This window comes from Scylla paramamosain, chromosome 33 (genome assembly GCF_035594125.1).
Source record: "Scylla paramamosain isolate STU-SP2022 chromosome 33, ASM3559412v1, whole genome shotgun sequence".
In the NCBI taxonomy this organism is placed as follows: Eukaryota; Metazoa; Arthropoda; class Malacostraca; order Decapoda; family Portunidae; genus Scylla; species Scylla paramamosain.
This window is the reverse complement of record NC_087183.1, coordinates 15,097,368-15,107,763: the sequence shown is the minus strand read 5'-3', so window position 1 is coordinate 15,107,763 and position 10,396 is coordinate 15,097,368. Positions and strand designations below refer to the sequence as shown.

The 10,396-nt window shown below is 47.7% G+C and overlaps 2 protein-coding genes and 1 long non-coding RNA gene across 5 annotated transcripts in view; 1 reads left to right on the top strand and 2 right to left on the bottom strand.

The window, feature by feature from the left end:
- Positions 1-836: 836 nt before the first annotated feature.
- The window catches only part of LOC135089769 (uncharacterized), a 16,247-nt gene continuing 6,687 nt past the window's right edge, over positions 837-10,396 (top strand). Inside the window, exon 1 of the long non-coding RNA XR_010261640.1 lies at positions 837-973. This is a non-coding gene — a long non-coding RNA (uncharacterized LOC135089769). The remainder of the gene's footprint in view (positions 974-10,396) is intronic.
- LOC135089767 (phenoloxidase-activating factor 3-like) lies at positions 2,450-6,290 on the bottom strand. 2 transcript variants are annotated; one of them, XM_063985774.1, is made up of 9 exons: positions 5,962-6,290; positions 5,357-5,444; positions 4,964-5,103; positions 4,485-4,665; positions 4,228-4,342; positions 3,593-3,786; positions 3,249-3,445; positions 3,014-3,109; positions 2,450-2,906 (listed from the first exon to the last, which is right to left on the bottom strand). In XM_063985774.1, the coding sequence occupies exons 2-9, from the start codon at positions 5,442-5,444 to the stop codon at positions 2,796-2,798; spliced, it is 1,122 nt and encodes a 373-aa protein (XP_063841844.1). In that variant the 5' UTR covers positions 5,962-6,290; the 3' UTR covers positions 2,450-2,795. The 2 variants fall into 2 exon arrangements, with proteins under 2 accessions (XP_063841844.1, XP_063841845.1); XM_063985775.1 differs by having other exon boundaries at positions 5,956-6,070.
- The window catches only part of LOC135089765 (phenoloxidase-activating factor 1-like), a 3,670-nt gene continuing 163 nt past the window's right edge, over positions 6,890-10,396 (bottom strand). Inside the window, exons 1-8 of one of the 2 annotated variants that reach the window (XM_063985772.1) lie at positions 10,220-10,396; positions 9,818-9,957; positions 9,434-9,608; positions 8,990-9,104; positions 8,258-8,457; positions 7,870-8,066; positions 7,529-7,624; positions 6,890-7,164 (exon numbers count right to left, since the gene is read on the bottom strand). The exon at positions 10,220-10,396 is cut by the window's right edge and continues 163 nt beyond it. In XM_063985772.1, coding sequence (XP_063841842.1) covers positions 7,054-7,164; positions 7,529-7,624; positions 7,870-8,066; positions 8,258-8,457; positions 8,990-9,104; positions 9,434-9,608; positions 9,818-9,957; positions 10,220-10,319 — 1,134 coding nt within the window. In that variant the 5' untranslated portion in view covers positions 10,320-10,396 and the 3' untranslated portion in view covers positions 6,890-7,053. The remainder of the gene's footprint in view (positions 7,165-7,528; positions 7,625-7,869; positions 8,067-8,257; positions 8,458-8,989; positions 9,105-9,433; positions 9,609-9,817; positions 9,958-10,219) is intronic. The other variant, XM_063985773.1, reaches the window with a different exon arrangement.

Sequence of the window (10,396 nt, the reverse complement as noted above, 5' to 3'; positions counted from 1 at the left end):
CAGTAAGAAAAGGCCCACTGAGATGACGGTCCCCGAATAGGGTCCAAAGCGGCAGTCAAAAATTTAAGGATAAGTGTCTTGAAACCTCTCTCTTGAAGGAATTCAAGTCATAGGAAGCAGGCAGGGAGTTCCAGAGTTTACCAGAAAAAGGGATGAATGATTGAGAATACTGGTTAACTCTTACATTAGAGAGGTGGACAGAATAGGGGTGAGAGAAAGAAGAAAGTCTTGTGCAGCGAGGCCGCGGGAGAGGAGGCAGGGCAGGCATGTGTGTGTGTGTGTGTGTGTGTGTGTGTGAATGAGTGAGGGTGAATGTTTAATCGTTCTGTATACCTTTTGTTTTCACTGACCACTGTTGTTTCTCTATTTTATGAAGTTTGACAAATATTAGCGCAATAAACTAATTAAATCAAATCTCTCTCTCTCTCTCTCTCTCTCTCTCTCTCTCTCTCTCTCTCTCTTGTAAATCTAAGCCTATCAACTGTATTATGAAAAGGTGGTAGACAAACTGCTTTATAACAAACTAGTAATTTCACGCAGTTTACAAGCCAAGTACTCAGTGGCTTAAACGAACACCTTTGACTGGCCCTCGCACTTGAAAACCAGCTAATTGCAGCGCTGCTTTCACAATCGCTAGGCAGTGTTGAGTAAACAAATAGTGGCGAAATTGCTCAGCCCTTCTCACGTATAATTTTCGCCAGTTACTCGGAATTCTCGTTTTCTAAGGACGTCTCGGCTGGGGCAGTGAATACGGGAGTAGGTCGCTATACGGAAGTGATGGAAGGGGTGCGTTTATCAGTGTTAGTGGATATAAGTGACAAGACGAGCAGAGAAGATAGAGGTGGGAGAGGTGAGCCACGGAGAGAGCCACGGACAGAGGTGAATTAGGGACAGAGGTGAGTCACGAACGGAACTGATTCACGGACGGAGCTGAATCACGGACGGGGAACAAGAACAGACGACAGGCGGCAAGGTATGTGTCCTTATAACACGGTTCGTTCACCTTACTTTGTTCACTATATTGAGTTTCCTTTTTGGGGATTTTCCACTGTGTTCTTCCTCTTCCTCCCCCTCCTCCTCCTTGACACGCAAACTGTAGGTGTAAGAGGAAGAACAGGAAATAATTTTTTTTCTCTTTTTTTTTCCTACTCTCCCCCACCCTTTCTATTTTCTCTCATTTTCCTCATCTAAAACTTGTCTTGGGGTTTTCCTGTGTGTGTGTGTGTGTGTGTGTGTGTGTGTGTGTGTGTGTGTGTGTGCGCTCCGATTTTACATTCTCCCACGCATGAGGTAATAGTGATGCTGGTAGTGGTGGGGAGGGGGACGCCTTGCGAAACACCATCTATATATTCACTGTGGCTTCGGAACCTTTAACCTATACGTGGATTGAGGTTTCGATTCCCTTGCACGGGTTCGAATCCCATCGTGCGTTGCAATATTTTCTTCTAGGTCAGTTGTCTTGTCTTGACGGTAACGAAGCCTGCATAGAACATTTCCTACCACAGTCACATCTAAGCACAGTACGTGTATAACAATTTCATTTACTGTCACACCTCGAAGACCTGTGCCCGTGTTTCCCAGCTTTCCAGGTTCTTATCTTGGTTACCGATCATTAACACGCCCCAGCGGAAGTCATCAGAGCTCTCAAGGATCTTTCTTTGATTCGAGTGATAGTTTAACAAGGACTCTGCATCATGAATAGAGAAGAAAGCACGTATGAAAACCTGTCTAATAGTCCCTGTGGCCCTTGAAAGTAGACGTTATGTGAGGATAAGGTGTTTCAGTGCACTGGCCGCCACGTTCCCCGCGGTACTCATCGTCACTTTGACCTTAATAGGGGCTGACAAGTGATACCTCGTGACTCATCTGGCTGCCATTCAGAGTGTAACAGAAAACGGAGTGTTGGGCAGCAAAACTATGATATGGAAGTGGGACGGTAACTATATGTCAGACTATGATCTATGATATGATATTATGTAGGGATGTTTCATACAGGGACTGCTACATGTAAGCCTGATGTCTTCTTGCAGCTTCCCTTATTTTCTTAAGTTTTTATATGATGCAATGATATAGAAGTGAGATGGTAACTGTATATAAGACAATGACATGGAAGAAATGGACGCTAACTACATACCAAAGAATATACAAGAGATAAATATAGTCTTTGTTCTGTTGTCACCACCACAATTTGTACCATGAAGCCCCCCTCACAACCCTCACGAAGCAGGCATGTACTCCTAGGTAACCTTCTCCCTGCGCCGCTATAGAACCCTGCAGTCATTATACGGCCAGGTCACACACCGCTACTGTGCAGTGTGCCGCCTCTAGCACGTGGTGTTTGCCGGAACGCCTCACTGCATGGGTGAACACTACCGATTGTTTGGTGTCTCAGGGTCACCAATGGAAAGTCATACAATAAAGGAAGAAACAGAAATGAGACGTCAGATAATGAACTTAAATAGTTTATTATTAGCGCCACACTGGCTTATCACATGTCATTGTCACTACACATAAATACTTTTCCCGGTAGATGAAGGACCCACATCTGGCTTTCTTATTGTGGCAAAAAGAGTCACGAAGGCGTTGTCGTAATACTGAGTTAGGAACGTAACTACTGGAGAGGGACACGAGCACTGCACTATCTCGGTGAAGGGCAAGGCGTCTCAGGGAGAACTTGGCGCCGCGGGAAATGAACACAGCGCCGTGGGGAAGTAAAGAGCGCTACGAGGAGGCGGTCATCTTTACGGGCTGTGTGAAGGAAAGACTCAGATGTCCCTGAAGAGAGAGGAGAGATCCTAGGGCTTGATGTTGCTTGTTACCCACTGCGTGTAGAAGGCGACGTTGGTGTAGACAGCGGGAGCCCCTGGAGTGCCACACTCACGCAGGCCGCGGGACACGATGCCCAACTGTGGGAGAGAGAGAGGCTTAGTGGGTGACTTGGAGCAAAGCATCTGGGAATAACATGATTTTGAAATGTGCTTTCAATAACATCGTGAGACAAACAGGTACCCACCATGGTGAAGCGAGGGATGTCGTTGCTGGCCTGGAAGACTGGGCCACCAGAATCCCCAAAGCAGGAGTCCACGTTGCCTCTCCCGCCGAAGCACACCTGGGGAGGACGGAAAGGTTAGGCCGAGGAAGTAACACTAAACCAGAGAATCGCACTGAACTGTTATCAAAGAAGATTCAAAAGTCGATACATTTACATGGACATCCTCCGTGTCCAAAGATCCTCACTCTCCACTCACCTGCTCGTCAACCAGCTGGCCGCGGTAGAAAGGCTCACACACGGTCTTGTTTGCGAATGGAATCTTCGCAGCCTGCAGGATGTCAGAGCTGGAGGTGTTCTCCGTGGCGCCCCAGCCTGCCACCACGCCGTCGCGCGCACCCAGGAAGCTCTGCACGTCCAGACCCGCAGGTGGAAGGCACACCGGGTGAGCGGAAGCTGACGGAGGCGACGAAGGAAGAGAGTCATTAGATACCAGAAGGGAGAGAAGGAAAGATCTACCTGTTGGTCATTACTTGTAACTCTTCCATCACACAGGCACTGTCTGTCTTCACTCCGTCACGACACAACTCCTCTGGTACTCACTGGTGATCGTGACTTTCCTGCTGAGGCGGATGAGGGCGATGTCGTCACTCACAGGAGCTCGCTTGTTGAACTGAGTGTGAACGATCACCTCCTCGGGATCGAAGTCCTGGGGCGCTGGGGCACACGGCACAGCGGAGGACGCGGCGCAGTCTGGGTTGGTGGATATGGTGTGTTCTCCCACCCGCACGGCCACCCTGTGAAGACACGGCGTGGTGAGTGCAAGGGCGTGTGTGGGACTAGGGGCAATAGGGGCAGCATTCGCAACCTTTTCGGCGCCCCACCTCAGCTACCTCTACCAAGTTGCTGAGTCACTGAGGATTCCCACATGATCCTAGTGATAGTCAGCAACGATGCCGCGCTATCCAGGGGAAAGACACCCATGGGAATCCTTTCAAGTGTCCCTCTGGTCTTTGAAAATGGTTATGAGTCTAAAACGTTTCAAAATGGAGATCCAGATATTGACAAGGGATGCGTTATAACTGGAACTTTTCAAGACAGTATTTTTCTATTCGTTTAATTAATTATTCATTTAGTTAGTTATTTACTTGTTTATTTATTTACTTATTTACTGTTCACGTTATAGATTCTTTTAAGTACTAGGAGGGGAAAGTACCAAGGTAGCAAGAGACACTTACACATCACCGTTGCCCGAGGCGACGGTGAAGTTTCTGTGGACGCAGTGGGCGGCGGTAAGAACGTAGCGGTCGCTGATGAGGGTGCCGCCACACTTCCAGGCTGGGTTGGATCTGTCTGCAGCGAGGAGAGGCCAAGGGAAATTAGCTACATTAATTCCCTGTTGTCTTTTAAATGTAGTATGGTCTTTATGTTTTTCTGTTCATATGCTCATCCTCCTCTTCCTCCTCCTCCTCCTCCTCCTCCTCCTCCTCCCTACCTCTGTATCCGAGCAGCACCATCCACGGGAAGGCATAGAGGGGAGCGTCTTCCCCAAACACAACCCTGTGCTGACTGGATTGTCCGCACGCAGTCCCCTTAGGCAGCAGGGTCTCTCCGTCCACCGCAGGCTTGGAGGTGGAGAAGATGTGGTCGTTGGAGCCGGAGTCTTGGCAGCACACCTGGGGACGGTAAAGGAAGGTCAGGTGGTTTTATAGGCTGATATGAGACGGGGAGGTGGAATTGCGTTAGGGCTTGCAAGATGATGGAGTCATTGAGGAAGATGCAAGGGACAGAAGCAACTGGAGGAGACTTACGTATGGCACCAACCCCTGACTCTAGAGAAACAGCGAAAGGAGAAGAATAAGAACAAGAAGAATAAGAACAATAGCAAGGTAGACAGACAAAAGAAGTCGGTATAATGGATTTTCAGTGGATTTTCAGTACATTTCACCAGCTTTTGCCATTCCTGTCACTCACTCTGGGGCCATCGCTGTCTTGCCCACATATCGCGTCCCTCACAGTGGTCTGCCAACCCGGTTCCCGACTCGCCACCAAGTCCTGGATTGGCCTGCACTTCCTCAGCGAGATGCAGTCCACATTTGCTGCACACTGCTTGGCTGTAGAGAAAATTTGTTTAGTTTGCCATTCAGTTTCTCCGTTTTTTATAATAAACTTTTTTATTCTTGAAACAATTTTTTTTTATTTATTTTTTTTTTATTTTTCACTGCAACTTGGTTTCATATTTCACGAGAACTCGCCTTTATAATTCGCTGGATGAAGAAAAGGAAGGATTAAATACATTTTGTGGAGTGAATACTTGTTGGTAGTCTTACTGTCTGTTTACCTGTTTACCTAACCTTGAACTCTCACCTTGCCTCGCTGTCCTCGCCGCTCCCGCACTCGCTGTCGCCGCCACCACCGCCACCACCACCAGGCTGCAACACACTCTCCAATTCATCTGAGAAAGAGAAATAATAAATTAAAATCATACACACTTAAAGTTATTTAAAGCGGACTAAATTCTCCACGGTCAGTAGATAACCTGCCCTCAAAAGTCTACTTACTTTGCCTCAATTGCAGTAAAGTAACAATTATAACCTACAAGGAACTAACTGGCATACAATTATGAAGGTGGTCTAAATTTCCCACGGTCAGTAGGTAACCGCTCCTGCAAGTCAGCTCACCTGGCCGCGGTTTCTATCAGTGAAGCACACACTAGTGTATCTTTACGTTTATGAAATTTATCAAGTGTATCAAGTTTATTAAGTTCGCGTTTCGTGTTGGTTTATATTCTCTTAAGTGAAATACATAAAAAAAAAGTCTGTCTATTCCCCGTCACAACCCTTCACTGAGAGCACCATTACAATCCACCTTCTATCCAGGCTATCACCCAAAGACAAAGAAAAAAAAAAAGCATCCAGAGAATACCATTTTGTCACATTTTTAACATAAAGAAAACCACAACTAACATTTACCTTGTTCCTCTTTTTGGCGAGCACGAGAGCACCAGCTGTACCACCGACAGATTGACTGGCTCGGCGGAGACTGCGTGCTGCTGCTGTGGTGTGTTGGGTTTATAATGAAGGGGGAAGTTGCAAGGCGCCGCCACATCGGGAAAACCTTGTGAGTGGCCGGTGTTGACGTTGTTGCTTGCTGGGTTTCCTGGCGTACTGTTACCTGGGTTTCCTAGCACGCTGTTCATCAGATTGCCTCCCCGTGCTCCAGATCGAATCAACCTCATGTTTCCAGTTTAGAAAGTCATCATATTGAGTCATACTACCAGATTCATGCCTGACAGAATCACGTTTAGAACAATATGAAGTTTGCCGCGTGATTCGGAAACACTTACACCTGGAATGTGACGTCACTCGCTCGGGGGCAATTAGGTTCCCGTACTGGTTTCTGGGAACACGGGTCACGGAGGAGCAGCAGCGGGAGGGGGGGGGGAACAAAGGTAACGTTACATCATGGTCTCGTTACTCTGACGTCACATGAGTTAGCGAGGGATGATTTGCGTAGTGTGACGTCACCTGTACTGTGGTGGGTGTGGTGGGGCGCCCAGTGCTGTGCTGTGGTGTTTTTTGTCTCGCAGCAGCAGCCTACTTGTAACCTGAAACGTCTGTACACTCCACCGCTACCACCACCACCACATCCACCACTACCACACACGAGATTGCACAAGCCACGTGCCCCAAACTCTCTACCTGGAAATCCCGACGGAGTCCTTTCGTCTCTGTAACTTTTGTCGTGTGATTTGGACTCTTGGAAGCAAGGATTACGTGTGTGTGTGTGTGTGTGTGTGTATGCCTTCGCTCGCTCGCTCGCTCGCTAACGTACACAATAAACAAAAACAAAGTTATCAGCAAACTAACATTTAAAGGGATAACTGATTAAAAATACGTATATTCTGACAACTTTAATGACGAAGCAGCGCCTGAAGCCTGACTTGATACAAATACCCCGACAGACATGGAGACATTTAAATCACGAACGTAATAAAGAAGGAAAAGAAAAAGAAGAAGAAGAAGAAGGAAGAAGACGGCCTCAGGGAAGACGACTTTGATGTACTATGGTCTAATGTTGCTCACGATCCACTGCCTGTAGCTGTCGACGTTGGTATAGACACCGGGAGCCCCAGGGGTGCCACATATTCCCAGCCCGCCGGAGAGGATGGCCAGCTGGGGGAGAGAGTGCGGCTTAGGATCATATTCAGAAACATTTCTGCGCCGCGCCTCCGCTACATTGAAATGGGTCTACTAGTTGAAGTGACACGAGTTTCTAAGGGTGCTTTCACGGTTCCAGTGACAGATAAACAAGTTTTCTACATTATTGACAGGAGAAACGCTCTTGAGAACACTGCTAATCATCTCTTTAACCTTTGAAAATAGTCGTAGCGGGGGAGAGCGAAGCGTTTCTGAACAGTCCTGAGTTAGAGGGAAGCTTCCAACGATCATTGCCAAACCAGACGGCAGCGGAATACAAGAAATATGTATAACGACCAGATGAACAGCAGCCGTTTCTTGCCCAGCCAAAACTACTCACCAGAACGAAGCGAGGAGGGTCGTTGCTGACTTGGAAGAGTGGTCCTCCCGAATCCATGTTGCAGGAATCAACTCTGCCCCTCCCGCCGAAGCACACCTGTGGGAGAACTAAACTGAGCAGGAGGAAGAAACTGTTACCCAAAGAACATCTGTCACTGCACTAAATTTTTACTATCAGGGGAAAACAAACCAACACTACCAGGGAAATTAAACCAACATCAGAGGACATGATATCAAACTCAACTGTTTTGGTTAGATTAGGTTAGGTTATCATCGGCCTCCCCATTGTCCGAAGTTTGAAGGCACAATAGACGCCAGGATCGCACACCCGCAGCCACTGACCTGCTCTTGCACCAGCTGGTCCGGATAAGTTCTGGTGCAGACTGAATGCTCGACAAATGGAATTTTCGCAGCCTGCAAGATGTCGGAGCTGTTCCCAGTCTCCGTGATGCCCCAGCCTGCCACTATAGCGTCACGTCCACCCAGGAAGCTCGGTATGTCCACACCCGCAGGCGGAAGGCACAGAGGGTGAACGGCACCTGACGGAGGCGGCGAAGGAGCAGAGACTCATTAAAAGCAAAAAATGAAGAGAAGGAAAGACTCACCTGGATGTCATTACCTATAAGATTTTTTTTTAATCATTCCTGTATTGTCTGTCCTTACTTTTATCACACCAGTACCGTCTATCATTACTTCTATCACAGCTTATCACGGTTACTCTCCCACTCACTTCCTAACGTGGCTTTCCTGTCGAGGCGGATGAGGGCGATATCGTCACTCAGTCTTCTTCGCCTGTTGAAGTCCCCGTGAATGATGACCTCCTGGGGGGTGAAGTCCTGGGGGGAGGGGGCGCACGGGATCGGCAGACTGGTATCCTGTGGGCAGTCTGGGTTCGTGGATATGACATGTTCCCCAAGCCTCACCGTCACCCTGCGGAGGAAGGTTACTGTAGTGGTCTTGTAGGAGACTTGTAATGTTTATATGAAGGACTAGAAGCGACATAAGATATTGCATGTAGAAGTCCTGGGTGTAGTAGAGAGGCTTAAGAAAACATAAGAAATGGCAATGCAAAACTGACACATAAGATCTGGAACTTTATACATCAACAACATAAGAATGAAGGACACTGCAAACGGTTGGTTGGTTTACACTGACCAGCTCCTGTACTTACCATGAACCTTCCTCCTCTTCCCCCACTATCTATTCCTATTACCACTTGTCTTCTCTATCCATGTAATCATCTAACGTTCTCTTGAAGCCACCTAGCGTGTCGGCGCTGACCACATGACTGCTCAACCTATTCCACTCGTCCACCACATTCATTCATACATTCTTCTACTTTTGGACTGAGTTGCTATATTGATTCTTTGTTTTCCTATTATTTGTCGGTCAATTGAGGAAGGCGGACATTGCTAGTTCGCTGATTGGCTGAAAAGTAACAAGGTTGATAAGGGAAACTCACAGTGAGCCTAGGCCTCTCAGCACGGTGAAGTTACGGTGGGCGCAGTGGGCGGCGGTGAGCACGTAGCGGTCGTTGAGGAGCACGCCGCCGCACTGCCACTTTGGGTTAGCTCTGTCTGCAACAAGGAGGGAGGGACAGGAGCAAGTTAGTGTAGTTATCCACGTTTTCTTCTTCCTCCTCCTCCTCCTCCTTGTCATTATAGAATTGTGGAATTTTTTGTATTTTCATGTTTTTTTTTTTTTTTATGCCACTTCTCCTTCTCCTCCTCCTCCTCTTCCTCTTCCTCCTCCTATCCCTCCTTTTCCTCCTCGTCCTTCTCCTCCTCCTCCTTCTTCTCTTCCTCCTCCTTCCATACTTTTCACCATGTTGTTTTCATCATAAAACAGAAGAATTTTTGTATTTCACGTTTTTATGCTCCTCCTCCTCCTCCTCCTCCTTCCTTACTTTCATATCCGAGTATCGCCATCCACGGGTAGCCATTCAGCATCACATCTTCCCCAAACAAAATCTTCAACAAGAGGGACTGGCCACAATTGTGACCGCTCGGCAGCAGGTTTTCCCCGCTCACCCCCGGCCTTGAGGTTGTGTTTGTGGGTGACGCTCGTCCCGGGCAGCACACCTGAGGGATGGCAATGATGTCAAGTGATGTCAGGTGTGGATGTCAGATGGATTGATTGATTAAGATAAGGTAAGAATGAAAAAAAGACGGGAAGGCGCCGCGAAGTGGATGTCAGTGGGGATGTGGACTCGAGTGGACCAACTTTGTCACTCTTCGTCACTCGTCTACCTTCACTCACTCTCCCATTCTCTCACTCTATCGTCACTCACCCTGTAGTCTGTGAACCTTCTTCCACATTGCGCTTCTCTCACTCTCCTCTGCCATCCTGGCACTCTGTTCGTCACCAGGTCCCTCAGTGGCTGGCAGCTACTGAGGAGAATGCAGTCCTCGCCCGCTGGACACTGCCTCGCTGAAAGGGAAGACTGGATAAGTTTCTCCATCGATGTGTTTGGTTCATAAGACAAGTGCTCGTTTTCTTTCACTCTGTGTATTATTTTGTTGCTTATCAGTTGGAGATTCTTTTTTTTTTATTAGAATGTCCTTTTACTCATGATTTTAAGAAAAAAGAAATGGGAAATCTCTCTCTCTCTCTCTCTCTCTCTCTCTCTCTCTCTCTCTCTCTCTCTCTCTCTCTCTCTCTCTCTCTCTCTCTCTCTCTCTCTCTCTCTCACCTTGTCTGGTTTCCCTCATGATCCCGCTGCTCTCCGTCGCCATCACCGTCACCACCGCCGTCGCCGCCACCGTCAGGATAAACCAAACTCTGCAACTCATCTTGAAAACAACAAGAACCCACCAACTAAGAAAACTAATCTACACTTTCAGAATTACCGTCACTCACTTCATTTCCT

Excerpts from the sequence above, each read along its gene's own strand:
- LOC135089767 (XM_063985774.1), bottom strand. The coding sequence starts at position 5,444 with ATGAATTGGAGAGTGTGTTGCAGCCTGGTGGTGGTGGCGGTGGTGGCG. Across the intron at positions 5,104-5,356 it reads GGCGAGGACAGCGAGGCAAG|CCAAGCAGTGTGCAGCAAAT; the intron begins GTGAGAGTTCAA and ends TTTTCTCTACAG. Across the intron at positions 4,666-4,963 it reads AAGACAGCGATGGCCCCAGA|GTGTGCTGCCAAGACTCCGG; the intron begins GTGAGTGACAGG and ends TACCGTCCCCAG.